General features: G+C 37.9%; 1 protein-coding gene across 4 annotated transcripts in view; it reads left to right on the forward strand.

Annotated features, from left to right (window-relative positions):
• The window catches only part of LOC122799893 (E3 ubiquitin-protein ligase RNF14-like), an 826975-nt gene extending 813253 nt beyond the window's left edge, over positions 1-13722 (forward strand). For all 4 annotated transcript variants that reach the window (XM_044069268.1, XM_044069270.1, XM_044069269.1 and 1 more), the window contains one exon: positions 13546-13722. In XM_044069268.1, the coding sequence (XP_043925203.1) occupies positions 13546-13698 (153 nt within the window). In that variant the 3' untranslated portion in view covers positions 13699-13722. The remainder of the gene's footprint in view (positions 1-13545) is intronic.
• Positions 13723-16704: the final 2982 nt, after the last annotated feature.

The following is a 16704-nucleotide window of genomic DNA, read 5'->3' on the forward strand; positions in this document are numbered from 1 at the left end:
GCAGCAGCCCTTAACATTCTGTCCGTACAGACTCCTTTCCATGGCTGTATTCCAAAAGGTTTGGAATTCACAGGAAAAACCAGCATGGAGTCTACACGGTTGCTTTATAGCTTATTGAATAGCTCCACCATGTTGGATTGGTTGATTAGCATGCAGTTCAGCTGCTTGTGCTGTAATTAGCATGCCATGGTGTTTACTTTGTTTGTGCGGGGGTGCACATCTCTACATGGCGCTTACTGAATCCAAAACTCATTGCTACCATGTGTGCATGGTAGAAAATTACTGTGTAGTGTTTACTGAATCCCCCCGAGATTTTTGAGGACATTACTTGTCAAGTATATGTTTGAGATCTATGACGGGAATATATGGAACAATAAAATTGGAGAATTGGAGGTGGCTCTTTTGGGGAATAGTCATGTGATCAGAAAAATGAAGATGTTGTGCACATTTTAGCAAACTGTCTCTTATATAACAATATAAGTGCATGTATACCAGTTTATTTGGTCCAGGTTATGATTTACTTATTCCAGTGCACCCAAAGGATTTAGTGGACTTGTTCACCACTAGAGATAAGGATGTTTTAAAATGTTTAGTAAAAATTTTTTCATAATGCAGAACTTTAGAAGTAAATCAATATAATTTATGGATACATTTTGAACTTTGTGTATGAACATGTTTATTTTATCTACTATAGAAGTTTTATGTCTTTTACAATTGTGATGACTGTTACATGTTGTAAGAATTGAACTTTGAGAATGTGTGTTTTTGTATGTGACTATAAAGTAGTGATGAGATGACAGACTTAACATATTAACTCAGTCCTCTCAAGAGTTCAAGTGTTTGAATGGAACCCATGGATCCCCACGTTTGACCATTCAGCAAATGCAGGGGGTATGATTTCATGTCTATGTTGAAGATGGCCAAATGTTGGACATGTTGAAGGTGTGGATGGCCAAATCATGGATATGTTAAATATACAGAGTGTTGATACAGATAAGTGGGGCTGGGGGGGGGGGTGAGATCATGTGTGTGTGTGTGTGTGTGTGTGTGTGTGTGTGTGTGTGTGTGTGTGTGTGTGTGTGTATGTAAGTTAGGGTTAGGGTTGGGGGTTACTGCAGGATGTGTGCTGTGTGTTTATGTGAGTCTTTGTGTATTTTAGGGTAAGAGTTAGGTTAGGGGGCAGATGTAGTGTTGTTTGTGTGTGTTTGTGAATGTTTGTGTGTCTGTCTTGAGTAGTGATAGTGTTACAGGAAGGTTTTAATGATCTTAAGGTGTAGGGTTAGGGTTGGAGAAAGGGGCAGCTGCATGTAGTCTGCCACTATTCAGACAAGTTTGAGGCTAGTGTTGGGGGCGTCGTAGTTTTAATAGTTTCATCTCCTGATATTATTGTTTTCAGGGCTTTTTTTGTGTCGGAATCATTGTTTTTTTTTTTTGGTTTTATTCGGTATTGTGTATGGCCAAACTTCTTTTGTTGTTTTACATTCAACATTAGGGCAGTTCAGTCATACACAGTACACCCATATTTATATAAGCAATAATGCTTGTGAACTAGAGAGCATAATTCTGCTTAGCAAACGACCTCCACATTTTTGAGTTTTAAAGTTCGGTTATTCTAATGGAGCTTGTTATTTGTTTTTTAACATTTTTAGAAAATTAGTTTCTTTCCTTGCTCATTTGTGGTAGAATATTTAACATATTTATATTCATTCATTTGCATTTGTCTACTGGCAGACTCTGACTAAGCAATAACAGGTCTCTTTTCATTGAATGCCCAAGCAGAAAAGCTCCACAGTTAACAAATCTTACAAGATGCCATACAGTAAAAACTAAATGAAAACTCCAGCCAGTCTAGAACTTCCAGTGAGTGACCTCCCAAACCTCCTGTAACAGAGGCACATGGGATATATGCAGACAGAGGTCACTCATTGGAAGTTCTAGCTTGGCTGGAGTTTTCATTTAGTTTTTACTGACTGTTTTTTCAGTGTGACCTTCTCACTCTTTGTTTTAATTTGTTAGCTGGGATATTTTGCAGTCACCCTAATGATAATGGACATCAGCTGGGTATAACAGCCCTGTGTTTCTTATGCTTAGTCAAACACTCTGCTTGTGCTGTGCTGATGAGGTCATAACAAGGTCGAAATATGCATATCCACAGCTAATGGGGTTTGGCTTTATTGGCCTGAAATTGTCCATTAAAACAACTTCAAACGTAAAAGTCATGGGCAATCAGAATCGCCATATAGCTGAAACACCTGATGTTCATAGGTGTCATCTGCATATATCCCATGTGCCTCTGCTACAGGAGGTTTGGGAGGTCACTCATTGGAAGTTCTAGCTTGGCTGGAGTTTTCATTTAGTTTTTACTGATTGTTTTTTTCAGTGTGACCTTCTCACTCTTTGTTTTAATTTGTTAATTGGGATATTTTGCAGTCAGCCTAATAATAATGGACATCAGCTGGGTATAACAGCCCTGTGTTTCTTATGCTTAGTCAAACACTCTGCTTGTGCTGTGCTGATGAGGTCATAACAAGGCCGAAATATGCATATCCACAGCTAGTGGGGTTTGGCTTTATTGGCCTGAAATTGTCCATTAAAACGACTTCAAACATAAAGGTTATGGGCAATCAGAATCGCCATATAGCTGAAACACCTGATGTTCATAGGAGTCATCTGCATATATCCCATGTGCCTCTGTTACAGCAGGTTTGGGAGGTCACTCATTGGAAGTTCTAGCTTGGCTGGAGTTTTCATTTAGTTTTTACTGATTGACCTTCTCACTCTTTGTTTTAAGATGTCATACAGTACAATATGACACAATACAGTGCAAAACAGCAAATGAAAATATCACATAGAAGATACAAAATTAGTATAGTAATAAAAAAAAACAGAAAAGAGATAGATCCTAGATATTGTATTCTACAGAGTTATGATAATAGACAGGTACAACAGAATATGGAAGGCATTACTACTAGATAGTATATTGTTTGCTAATAATTTCTAGGTGTGGATAAGCTGTTGTGTCTTCTGATGAAAGCCCAGAAGCTTAGATTATGCAAGAAGACCAAAAAGTCACTATAGCTTCAGGACAGTTAGATACAACTGGCAACATAATAGTTAATGAATGTGTGTCTGATTGCAAGTGTCCATGTATGTGTTTTGTCTATTTATGCTTGTCTTTGTGTGGATATGTCTGTGTTTTTGTGTGGCCACGTGTTTGCATGCATGTGTGTGTCTGTGTGATTCTCTGAATCTTAATGTGCCTTTGTGGGGATGTTTTAAAATCATCCCAGAAAGCAATGTTTGACACTGTAATACTTAACTGTCTCAAGCTATAATAATCTGATTTGCATTTTATCAGACATTACACGTATGTTAACAATATAACACTGTTTCGTGGTCATAAGCTCAGCTGTAAAACAACCAAACTGTAGGTTTCCTTATAAAGCAGTGATACTGGAACTTCCAGCTGCAGCAGTGACTTTTTGCATTGTACTTTATAGCAATAAAGAGGTTTTATTTGCATATTGCTTGACAGTGTTGATACTGATGACTAATCACTTTTTTAAATTTAGAACTGGCACATTTAACAGCTATTTTGAAAATTATCAATATAGTTGTTATACTTGCAGCAGTTTGGTCTGGTTGTTGACTGACAGGATTATGGAGCTAGTAAGAAGCTTTACTGCAGCATATTTTTACGTTCAAAAGAGTCTGTTGTCTGTTCCTGTATTTTTTTCTTTTGTTGGGGGTGGGGGCTTGTGCAGCATTATACCATGACCCCCCCCCCATTAATATTCCAAAACGTGCACGCTGATTGGCCAGCGTGCACGTTGTAAATCGACTTATACTAATGGAAAAAGGTCCGGTCGCCCGGACTTTTTCCATTAGTTGTATTCCCCCCATTATTGGCTTCATCCAGGTTTTGTGCTAGGGTTGAGAGTTATGGTAAGAACTGAATTCACTGAATATGTTTGGGGGCTGTATTCACCCAGTATTGGCTTTGTTCAGGTATTTATTGGCTTCATCCAGGTTTTTTGCTAATGTTGAGAGCTATGGTAAGAACTGATTTCACTGAATATGTTTGGGGGCTATATTCTCCCATTACTGGCTTTGTCCGGGTGTTATTTGCTAAGTGGTTGAGAGCTATGGTGAGAACTGAATTCACTGAATGTTTGGTGGTTGTAGTCACCCATTATTGGCTTTGTTCAGGTATTTTGTGCTAAGAGGTTGACAGCTGTGCTATGGTGAGAACTGAATTCACTAAATGGTAGCTATTTAAGTTTCAGTCTTCCTCTTTCACAAAACAGTTGATTTGGCATAGTGGTATGTTGCTCTGACTGTTTTGCACGGGGTCCCCTGGGTTTAAGACGTGGCAGTGAAATGTATGGTGGTAACGCAGCATTTTATTCTAGCAACTTTCAAACATTATACAAGCAATGTTTAAAATGTGTCCCTGGTTTTTGGCCTTTTGTCCCCAATAAATTTTGGCTTTTTCCATATTTCTTGTGCTGAAAAGTTCAGAGATACAGCTGAGTATCGAGCAGATTTTACAAGGAGCTGAGAGCTGCAGGGGAGCAAAAGTTTAGTGCTGCTTATGTTTAGTCTGCTTGCATTGTTAATAGCACAACAAATAGTGTACTTGCTTTAGATGCTGAAGGCTGTGGGTTCTACTCCCACAGTAGGTAAATGCATTGCTGATGCTGTATTGTGTTGTAAAGGGGGTGGATGCTGCAGTCTTTTTGGCAAAGATACCGAGTAACTATGAACCTGTTAACAGTTTGCTATCCATTCCCTATTGTGGTATTACTAGCTTTTCATTTTTTTATTGCATGCAACAAAAGCAAGTTATTCTTCAAGGGTAACAGGCACTTTATTTGTAGATTAAACAATGACATATAAAGTGTTTGCTAGCAGCAACCTCTTTATTAGTTACAAATTTTTTTCAATGTGGAGTTTACTACTTCAGAGATTGTGTATATTTTTTACTGATACTGGTGGACTTGAGTAGACTTTTTATGATGGAAATGTTCTGAATTGGGCAGTTTTGTCATTGGTGGATGCTTTTTATTTCATTGTTTACTGGAAAAATGTTCAAAACAATAAATTTAAAATGCCCTCTAACAACTGTACTGTATTGTACAAGGAATATAATCTAATACGGTCAGGAAGGTGTATCAAAGAGCACGTTATGTTCGAGGGGCCTATGATTTTGAAGACAGTCCAGAGTTAATATTTGCCATTGGCAAAATGTATTTTCTCTGAAAGTGGGTTTCAGTGCTGTTTCAATGCATGCGAGTTTCAAGAGCAGAGAAGTTTTAATGTTAGTCTATTTTCATTGTGAGACTGCATTGCTTTAACAGATATGTATTAGGGTTTGTGCTGTAAAATGCAAAATAAAACTTTCAAATGAAATCCTAAATCATCGCAGAAGTAAAGCAGTATGCACATTAGTGTTTATGATAAATGGGGCAAAATAACCAAGGAATGGGACATTGGAATGGCTGCAGGGGAGGCTCCATTTGACCATGATTTTGTGAGGGGTAGCAAGCTCAGACAGCCCGGTTGAACTATACCTCTCAGTTGTCCATATCTTTGCAGAATGAATAGATATTTGCTGCTTATTTTTGGTTTGTTCCTCAAATTTGTGGTTTTCTAGCAAATCATTTAGGAATGAAGCCATTAAATGACAGACATTGAGTTTCAGATGTCATAACCTTCAGAAAAATGCATGCTAATGCAAGACTGTCTTTAAGTTTATACAAGAGCAATTTTTAGTAGTGTTTGTATGTTCCCCAATATATTTGGCCTTGTCAGATTTCCTGCATTAAGAGGTTGAGAGGTACGTGCAAATCACTTTGTAGATTAGGAATATCCAAACATTTCAATTGTCCCCAATTCTGGCTCAAAATGTTGCTCTCCCCTAATAATCCCTCCTCCAAAATGGCAATTTTGGAAGAAAATGTGGAGGGTTTACAATTATATATAACTGTAATGATCACTTATAGATTACCTTTATTTCAGAAATGCATGTGGATGCTCTTATTTCGTTAGCTGCTTCAAGTTAACTGTTAATATTAAAAAGGTGTCCCTTTTTTGACAGGTATTTTTGCATCACATTTTGGTCCGTTTTTCATAAAATTGTGGTTTTCTGGCAAATTAGTGGCAAGTCATTAAAGATTGAAGTTAGAAAATAATGGCAGACATTTCAGTTTCAGATTTCATACCCTTCAGAAAATTTGTACTAATGCAATATCTACCTGTTCTATTTAAGTTATAAGAGCAATATTTAAAAATTGGCCTTATTTTTGGGCTTGTGTCCCACTTCTAGTTCTATGTATGGCTTTGTCCAGATTTCTTGCTCTGAAGTTGAGAGGTATGAGTGTCTGATCCATCACCGTCAGCCAGAGACATTTCAAATTGTGACATACTTATTGCACCCCACTCCCCATTGTAGTGGCTCTGGATGTGTCCATGGAAGGCAAGGAGCAGTTATGCAGTTTAAGTGTGCAGAGTATTCCCCCATCCAAAGTAGATCACAAATACGACCGTGGCTTTTCATCTGTCCTTGATTTTGCAAAATGTTCTGGTTTTCTATCAGATTTTTGTACTGTTGATTTATGCTTCTTATTCAGGAACTGTATGCTGTCACAGTGCCCTGTTGCTCTGTTTAAGTAGCCATGATTTAATGAACATCAGGTAAGCTTGTCGGAGATTGTAAGATGCAAGTAAGCTTTAGTAAGCCTGTCGGACATTGTAAGATGCAAGTAAGCTTTAGTAAGTATATTGTTAAAGGATTACCAGCATTGAAAGCCTTTTCATTGTTGCCATGCAGAGAATATTTACATGACTAGATAATGTATAAGCCTTGGGTATTGAAATGCATATGACAGTATTTTATTTATTTTATTTGCAGTTGGTTTGCCAGGATAGTCCATTGGGCCAAAGGAACCCATTTTCAATGGAGTCCTGGGGAGAAAAGCTCCAAAACTAAGTAGGTTATTAATAGATATACAAATTATACAATTACACAGAAGTTAATCATACAAGAAATAACAATTTGCAAATAATACAACAAAAACTAGAGCGAGTACAATCTAGTGATGAAATTAATGGGTAATACAGACTAAAGGGAAATTTAGCACAAAAGCACTGAGAAATAACATATTTGGAAGCATTTCATGACAATATTGAGGAATAATAACATATTAGGAAGCAATGCACAAAAGTACTGAGAAGCAATAACGTATTAGGGAAGCAATACTTAGGAAGTGTGGCCTAGTATATTCTTTCCGATTATTGTAGGAATAATAATATGTATGAGTTAGGGTGGGTAATTAGGAAAGTTGCAGGAGGAAACAGAGGAAGAAAGAAGATGGAGTTTGCAAGTTAGTTATGTGGGGTGGGAGCAAGAGCATTCCCACTGGGATACTAGATGTGAGTGAAGAGATCTTTTAAATATAAAATGGTTGGGGGTGGTGCGAATGGAAGGTGGTAGGGAGTTCCAAAGGCATGCAAGGCCATAAGACAGAAGATTTTTGCCTGGGGGACTACTTGGTTTATATACTTCTAATAGATTTTGATTGTTGGACCTTAATACTCTAGCAGGAAGGTGCATTTTAAAGGCTGATGAAAGGGAGGGACAAAGGGAGGGGTTGAAAATGAGCTTATGTGCAAGATTTAGTTGAGTATATGTGAGATAACTGGGTAGCTCTAGCCATTTTAGTTTTTGGAGAGAGGAACAGTGGTGGGTGGAGGACTTGTGGTTGGTAGCGAACTTGGCAATTTTGTTGTAGCAAGAGGAAAGTTGTGTTTTTAGAGAGGTCTGTAGATTAGTTAGGAGTGGAGCTCCATAGGGAAGGGAGGGGATAAGAAATGAGGTAGAGGGTGATTTTGGTAGCAGGTGTAAGGTAATGATTTTGTCTGTAAAGCATACCTAGTTTTTGATGGATTTTCTTGATATTTAACTGTAGGTAGGAGTTGAATTTGAGCTGGTTATCAATTTGGACCCCAAGTAACTTGGTCTCGGACACCAGTTCCAGGGGTAGATTATTTTGTCTAGAGATGTGGAATGTGTTTATATTGAAAGAAGTTGCCTTAGAGGGGGTGAATAACATTAATTTGGTTTTAGAGGCATTGAGTGCTAGGTGATTCCTTTTCATCCATTGCTCAGTTGTTGTAAAAGTATCTTGAGTCAGTTTTAGGAGTGAGGGGATAGAGGTGGCAGCGCAGATAATAGCAGAATCATTGGCATATTGGATGATGTCTGAGAATGGGATAGAGATGCAGAATCATTTATAAATATATTGAAGAGAAGGGGACTCAGTATAGAGCCCTGGGGTACCCCAGTAGGAGTATTTAGAAATGAGGAGGTGGCCTTTTTCCATTTGACTGCTTGAGATCTGTTAGATAAGTAGCTGGAGAACCAGTTCAAGGAGGAGGGGGATAGGTAAAGTTTAGTTACTAGCAGGCTGTGTGAGAGTGCCAAAGGCCTTAGAGAGGTAGAGTAGTAGGGTAGAAACAATTTGGCCAGAGTCGCGGGCTTTATTTACAGTTTCAAGAAAGGAGAGGAGGGCGGTCATAGTGCTATGATGTGGTCTGAATCCATGTGTGGGAGTTAGTAGGTGATTATCTAAGAGATGTGGAAGGAGTTGTAGTTGGATACACTTATCTAGGAGTTTAGAGATGGGGGACAGAATAGCGATGGGGTGGAAATTAGTAACATTGTTGTTGTTGCCACCTTTATGTAGAGGTATGATAAAGTACCTTTTCCAGACTTGGGGTACTATACATTCTTGGATAGAGCGGTTGATTAAAATGTTAATAGGGTAAGCGATTGCTTCAGCAGCTTTGCTAAGAAAGTAAGAAGGGATGTTATCAGGAGCAATGGTGCATGGCTTCAGTTTCATAAGGGACAGAATAGCGATGGGGTGGAAATTAGTAACATTGTTGTTGTTGCCACCTTTATGTAGAGGTATGATAAAGTACCTTTTCCAGACTTGGGGTACTATACATTCTTGGATAGAGCGGTTGATTAAAATGCTAATAGGGTAAGCGATTGCTTCAGCAGCTTTGCTAAGAAAGTAAGAAGGGATGTTATCAGGAGCATTGGTGCATGGCTTCAGTTTCATAAGGAGTTTCTTTATAGTAGAAGTGGGTATAGGTTTAAATGAGAAAAAAGGAGTGTGAAGAGGGAGAATTAGGGGCAGATGAAGCTGATGAAGTAGTAGGAGTAGGAGGAGTGGGGGGATGGGAGTTAGTAGATGGGAATGAGGAAGTAGTAGCAGAGTAGGGTAGAAAGATGGTTGGGGATGGTAAGGGAGTTTTGGAGAATGTAGTGGTGTTAGAGAAAGATGACGTTAATTTGGAAATTGATTCAATGAAAAGAGTTAAATTGGGGAGCCAAGTCTTGGTCAGGAGCGTTTGGGTCTGGGGTAGGGGTATCTGGTTTGCTGGGGTTAAGTAGAGTAGAGATACCTTTCCAAAATTTCTGAGGGTTTGATTTTATTATTGTTTTGAAGTGTGGAAAAGTAGTTTTGTCGGTCAAGATTATGAGCTTTTTACCTTATTTCGAAGTATTTTATATTCATTGTAATAAAAGGACAGGATTACAGTATTTTCAGAAGCTCATTACATTTTATTGCAGACCAGTGTCTTATAGCAGTGTCTGTGTGTTAGTACACTTGTAGTTGGGTGGCTTTAATGGTATATGGTAAATAAGCATTGCTACCTTACTTAAAAGCCAAGCCCTGCAACAGCTAGCTCCACACTGAAGTCAAAACACAATAGCTCTGGTGGGTAAATGTACTCTGTAGTAATCAAAAAAGGCAAATGTTTAAAATAACTACAGCTTATGTGCAAACACAATAGGTAGTGATGAAACAATGCTCTGCTAAAAATGCTTTAATGCTTCACATTGCTGAGCTGCAGATCAGTTATCACTGGCTACCAGGATTTCACCCACTTCAGCTCAAGCACGGTGCCGTTCAGTGCAATCTTCCCAGAACTAATTCAAGTCTGACCAGAATTATTTGATGTGTGTATAAGAGGGAGGTAGCATACCCCTCAGCTGCCCAGGATTTTGCCCCATTATTCCTCCTAAAAAGGATTGAAGTTGCTAAATGAGACATTTCAGTTTTAGATGTCATTAGAAAAATGCATACTAACACAAATCCTGTTACTCTTGCAATTTTCTAAGTTTCTGAGAGCCATATTTATAATCTATCCCTATTTATTTTAGGCTTTGTCCAGATTTCTTGCACTAAGGTTGAGGCCTTGAGGGGTGTGGTATGTTTGTGAGAGAGAAAGTGAAATGCCCAAGTTAGAGTTAACAGGTGGAATTTTCAAGTGCATTTTCAAGGAACTGTGAGTTTTAAGGAAGCTAAGTTCACTGCTGCTCATGCCAAGTCTGTTTACTATGTGCAACTGTTTTGTTTAGCAAATGGTATCTCTGTTGTGGTATAAAGTTTTAAAGCTATGTTAGTAGCACCACAAGTAGAATACTTGCATCTTAATGTAAAGGCTTGAGGTTCTATTCCTACAGCATATACATTTGTATGCTGCAGTCCTCAGGATGTCCTCCTTTGGATGAGATGCCTAATAACTATGAACCTGTTTTTCAGCTTGTCATCCATTTTCTATTGCAATATACCAGCTTACCATTTTTTTAATTTAACACAGGCAATTTATTCTTTGACGGCAGCAGGCACTGAATTTGTAGATGAAACACTGAAATATACAGTTGTTTTCTAGCAACAACATCTTCATTAGTTTCAGATATCTTTAATGTGGAATTATTCAGATTACTTTTACTTCAGCAGAGACACTCAAACAAGTGCTGCTGTATAATACAAGGGATATAATTTAATTATATATTATAATTAATACAATCAGGTAAATCAAATAACTTTTGCATGGCCCTAACGGTGTGCAAGGAGCCTATTGCTTGAAAACAGTTCAAAGGTAAATAACCTGCCACTGGCCAGATGCATTTTCTTTGAATGTGGGTTTCAATGCTGTTTCATTGAATGTGAGTTTCAAAAGTAGAGAAGCTTTAATGCCAAGTCTGTTTTCATTGTAAGACTATTGCTTTGTTTAGGTTTAGTAAATGTCTCAGTGTTTGGGCTATAATGTTTGAAATAAAAGTTGTAAATTAAATCCAACTGCCTGTAATCATTGTAGAACTAAAGCATAAAACAGTATGCACACAGATTTGAACAGTGTCTACAGTAAATGGGGAGAAATAGCCAAGTAATGGGACACTGGAATGGCTGTGTGGGCGGGGCTTGGGGTGGGTGGACTTGGGTGGGGCTGTGTTGGCAGGGGGCGGGGTGAGCTATGTGGGTGGGGCTCTGGGTTTGCACCCCCCCTGCAAAAAATCCTGCGGGCTCCCTTGAGTATAAGTCTCTTTTAAAACACTGTCTCGCTATGTTAAAAGAGTTTAACATAGCGACACAGGTTTAAAAAAAGCAACGGAGATCTCCGTTGCTTTTTTTAAAGCTGTCTCGCTATGTTAAACTCCTTTAACATAGCGACACAGTGTGTAAAAAGCAACGGAGATCTTGCTTTCTCCATTGCTTTTTTTTAAACCTGTCTCGCTATGTTAAATGGGTTTAACATAGCGAGACAGCTTTAAAATAAGCAACAGGGATCTCCGTTGCTTATTTTAAAGCTGTCTCCCTATGTTAAACCCATTTAACATAGCGAAACAGTAAAAAGCAATGGAGATCTTGCTTTCTCCGTTGCTTTTGGCCACAGCTCTGATGTACTGCGTAGGCATGCGCAGTACATCAGAACTGCCGCGGATACCAGACAGCTGCGAAAGGGCAGCAAAGAGGCATTATACAATGCCATTATTTAAGAAAAGTAATTATTTATTTTCTTAAATAATGTCATAGTATAATAGCAATAACCCACTTCTGGGTGTGGGTAATGCGGGATTTACCCACGGTTGTCTTTGTTTGGGTAAATCCCGCATTACCCACACCCAGGCGTGGGTTATTGCTATATTAGTTACCTGATTTTTCTGAGGTTTGACCAATCAGGTTTAAGGTTTTTAGAAAAAAAATATGACATATTGAATCTAATGTGTAATTTATAAATTATCTTGTAGTGTAGGTTGTAATGAGTTCCAAGACAGGTGCTGAAGCCTCAAGTTGTGAATAATTATCTAATTCCTGCAGCAGAATATTTTTCATATATCACACAAGCCAGACCTCTAAATATTCCATTTATCAATTTTTTTTACATATTTTACAATTTTGCTTCAGTGAGCTTTGTTAATTGCCTGCATTTCTACTGAAAACATATTTGAGTATTTGCATAGATTTGAATGGAGTCTTGTGCACGTATATGTAAATATTTTTTTGTATTGGCAGTTAGCTTATTTGATGCATTTTAAAAGTTTAGTGATGATAATAGGAACTGTTGGTTTTGCAGTTTAGTTTATTTAATGATTTCTATTTAATTTAGGGAGTTAGAATTGGCTCATTTTTTTCAGATCACCTAGTCGCAGTTAATATTTTCTTTTCCTTTTCTTTCTTTTATATATACTTATTATACTAATAAGAATAAATGTCTTTTCTAGGGGTTGATTTAGTTGGTCAGTGTTGTGTTTGGGAGTTGTGAGTGTAAATTGTGTATGTGCAACATGTGAAATACCATTATTTCATTGTAGTAAGTGGAAATACAGTTCATGTTTCAGTTATTAATTTTTTTTATTTTGTTTTGCTTTTATTTAGTTAAAACTGTGTATAAATGTTGGTTACACAAAGGTGTTTTGTAATGCCAGTAAACATGTTTGTCATGTGTATTATGTGTAAACTTTAATATTAGTTTTATTCAGTACCATAAATATGGCAGGCTTAAGGGAATTTTCATGACTGCTGAAGAGCCAAGGAGTGGACTTGGAACATTTTTCACATAGAGATTAGCATTTGATAACATGTTCAGCCTGTAGACATTTTTAAATGTCAACACAGTGCACGACTTATCCGGATATGTGCTACATAATACAGAGGGTGAAAAGTTCACAAAGACAAAGCATGCATTAAAACCTCCAAGAAAGCCCCAGCTAAGCTAGAGTCTTCACTGTGTAACACATTAAACCCCCTGTAATGGGGGCCCAATGGATATATGTTCTGTTACAGACATATCAATGTTTCATTTTCTTGGCTTCTTAATGGCCCATTACATTTCACTTTTTAAGTCTTTACTGAAGCACTGGCCTGTATTGGGTTATATGCATGTATCCTAAGGGCCTCCACTACAGGAGATTTAAGGTATTACACTGTGAAGATTCTAGGTTACCTGAGGCTTTCTTGGATTTTTTTATTGAATGGTTGTCTGTGACAGATCAAAAGATAGACAGATAGATAGATATATAGATAGATATATAGATAGATAGATAGATAGATGGATGAAACAAAAGATAGATAGATAGGGAACCATACTGTTTCATTAGAGAGGACTAAACATCAGTATTAATTATTGAAAATGCTGTGCACTGCAGAAAATTTTAAGTTAAACTTTTTTTTCTGTTATTTGCAGGTCATAAGGTTATATCCTAAAGCATTATGTGTTGCCAAAGCTGCATTCCAGGCTCATCAAGACTATTTATGGATCACCACAGAACCTAAGCATTTCCAAAATGGAAAGCCAGTATATTTTCAATCCATATTTATTTGGGGAGATACTAATTAAAAAACATTATTTTCAAATATTATATCACTGACTTTTGTTCATTTGTATTCCTGTTTATATCTGTGAAGATTGTCTGATACATGGCCAGTTATTTTTAGATTTTCTCTTTTAAATAAAAAGCAAATACACTCTTTATGAAGCTAGGTATACTGAATTCAGATTAGTGCCACTATTTTGAATAACACACTATTTTAAATGTTTTATGCATGTGAAAATGACAGTTACAAAGCATGCCAGTGAAGAGACTATTTTTTAGTAATATCCAAGGTAGTCTTCTTCTTCTTCTTTCGGCTTTTCCCGGTTAGGGGTCACCACAACGGATCACCTGTCCACTCATGATTGGCAGTGGAGTTTTACGGTGTTGAGTTGCCAGCCTGGCGCCCAACCTTCCACAGAAGGCACACACACGCACACACTCATGCCTAGGGCCAATTTAGAGTATCCAATCCACCTACAGCATGTCTTTGGGATGTGGGAGGGAACCAGAGCACCCGGAGGAAACCCACACGACCACAGGGAGGACATGCAGACTCCTGTAATATCCAAGGTAGTACCTGATGTAATTGATTCTTTCATGCTGCATTTGGAATGAAATGTGTGCAACAGTTAACATATGAGATGCAATAGCTATGCAATAATAGGGACTATATGATCCACTCTCAGAATGCTGAGTTGTAAAATGTTAATTTCAAAACTTATCGTTATGGAATCTCTTGCCTGCTGTACAGTGAGTATTCATTTTCCACACACTGTTGTCTAAAAATTTTAATACTTTTCCATTCTGCCACAGTTTTGTTAGGATCAACTGTTTCTGCTGGTATGATTAAATCTTTGCTAATCCAAGTCTTGGCTGCTTTCTCATGGCCAATTTTGTAGCCTATACTAAATGTGTCCATTCAATTAACAAATACTACTGCTGAATACCAGTCCAGTTCCTTATTTGTGTTTCATAAAATTAATACAGTCTGTTCCTTTCACTTTCTGTTACAGCTGAAGATCTTGGGTTTTCTCTGTACTCTCAGTCTTCTGACTCTACCATTTTTTGAAACAGCTCTTCCTGAAAAGTGTCATACCCAGCCAACCTTTTCTTCATTTCCACCTCTGATTTTAGCAGCTTTATCAGTTCATCTGAATACCTAGTTAAAGCGTTTTTTCTATTTTTCCATCCTTTTTGCTATTTGATTTGACAGTGTTTCATTTATTTTAATTACTTCTGAGTGCGTTTGATTTATTTATTTTTTTCCTCTAAATTACTGGAAGCCATCTCTTGTACCAAATCTGAAGTTTGAACTGCTTTTTGCTGAACAGCGTTAGGATTCTTCCCAGTCAGTATTTTCTCTTCACCTTTTTAGTTGATTTTCTTTTAGGTTCTCTAAATTTCTTCTTTGCTGACATCAAGATAGTGTACTTACTAGCCACTAACTGAATTTTACTCAAGCTGGAAAAATTACTAGCTGTTATTTCTCAGTTTCTTTTTTCACATTGACAAGATAATTCTTTGTTTTCAGTAATTACTGCTTGATTTGCTTCTAACTTCAGAATATCTGCCTAAATACTTCATCCTTAGATTTTCAGGGTCATCTTATTAGTTCACCTTAAGTGTTTGGCAATGCCCTGTATAGACACAGACAACTTGAGTGACTTTTTTTCTTGTAAAAACACAATTGAAATTTCTCCAATATCTAGTTGCTCACAGGACAACTAGTTTGCAGTGACATGCACTGCCCCCAGAATTGCTATCCAGATACTCCTGACATTACTTTATATTCTCACTCCAACTGTCTAATCAATAAAAAGGGTCTATTGCCATAGATATGAACTTTCCCACTATCTCCGTTACTAGCTTGATGGATATGGGCATCCTGATGCAATGTAGAAATTACCCCACATTTACTGACAACCAGTTAATTTTCAAACAAACTGATATGGTATGTGAGAGATGTAGTTACACAATGTCACTGGAAGCAAAGTTCTTACATAAAAACACTCCTAATGTCAATAAGGTTATCAGTAGTACACACCCTGCACCTATCACACACAATTCAAACCAGACACATAGACCCACATATACTGAGGCACTTAAATGTAATTTTCCTAAACCCCAAAGACCTATTAGATGAACTACACATAACAAATACCCTCAGCAGCCCCAAATGCGCTCTTTCAAAAAAACACCCACATCAACACATACAGCCACATCTCAGGGAGCCTCAACCTCTAAGCCCATAAGGCGAGCCACCACACAATATAACATTCTGGTCATTGGAGACTCCATTGTAAGACACACTGATGGCTCTCACCAGGCTAAGTAAGGATAAATTCACTGTCAGTTGCTTATCAGGGGCTAGGATCAGCCACATTACGCATGCACTGAGGTCATTGGACCAAACTCAATAAGCTGTATAACAGAAGGAAGAAAATTATGGCAAAAAATAGGAGGTGCAGCACCAAGCAGGATAAAATCACTCTCATCAAACTAAACCAACAACTCAGAGGGTAATTAAAGTCTACCAAAGCCAGATTTGAGGTAAATTTTACATCCCAGGCTAAGGACAACCACAAGACATTATTTAGCTATGTCTGCAACCTCAAAGGCAATACACAATTGTGTGCAGAGCTCATTGTAAATGGAGCTACCTGTACTGAGGTACAAGATATAGCAAACCCACTGGCTGACAGATTCAGCTCCAACTTTATCCCTGTCTCTACTTCAACCTTCTCTCAGGAAATACCATCAAATATAACTCCCCTGCTATAACTAGGGAACAGATCCTTAATGTTCTTTCTAAGGTCAAAAACACTGCATCAATGGGTCCAGACAGTATCCCAGGATGCCTGCTAAACAGCACAAAATATGACCTATCAGGCCCTCTGGAATTGCTGTTTAACTGTAACCTCCAAACAGGCTTCATGCCTCATGAATTGAGAACAGCGACAGTCATCCCTCTGCACAAAGGTGAGCCATTAACAGACACTGGAAACCACAGACCCATAAGTCTCACTAGT

This window comes from Protopterus annectens, chromosome 4.part0 (assembly GCF_019279795.1).
Source record: "Protopterus annectens isolate FY-2018-M chromosome 4.part0, PAN1.0, whole genome shotgun sequence".
NCBI lineage: Eukaryota > Metazoa > Chordata > Ceratodontiformes > Protopteridae > Protopterus > Protopterus annectens.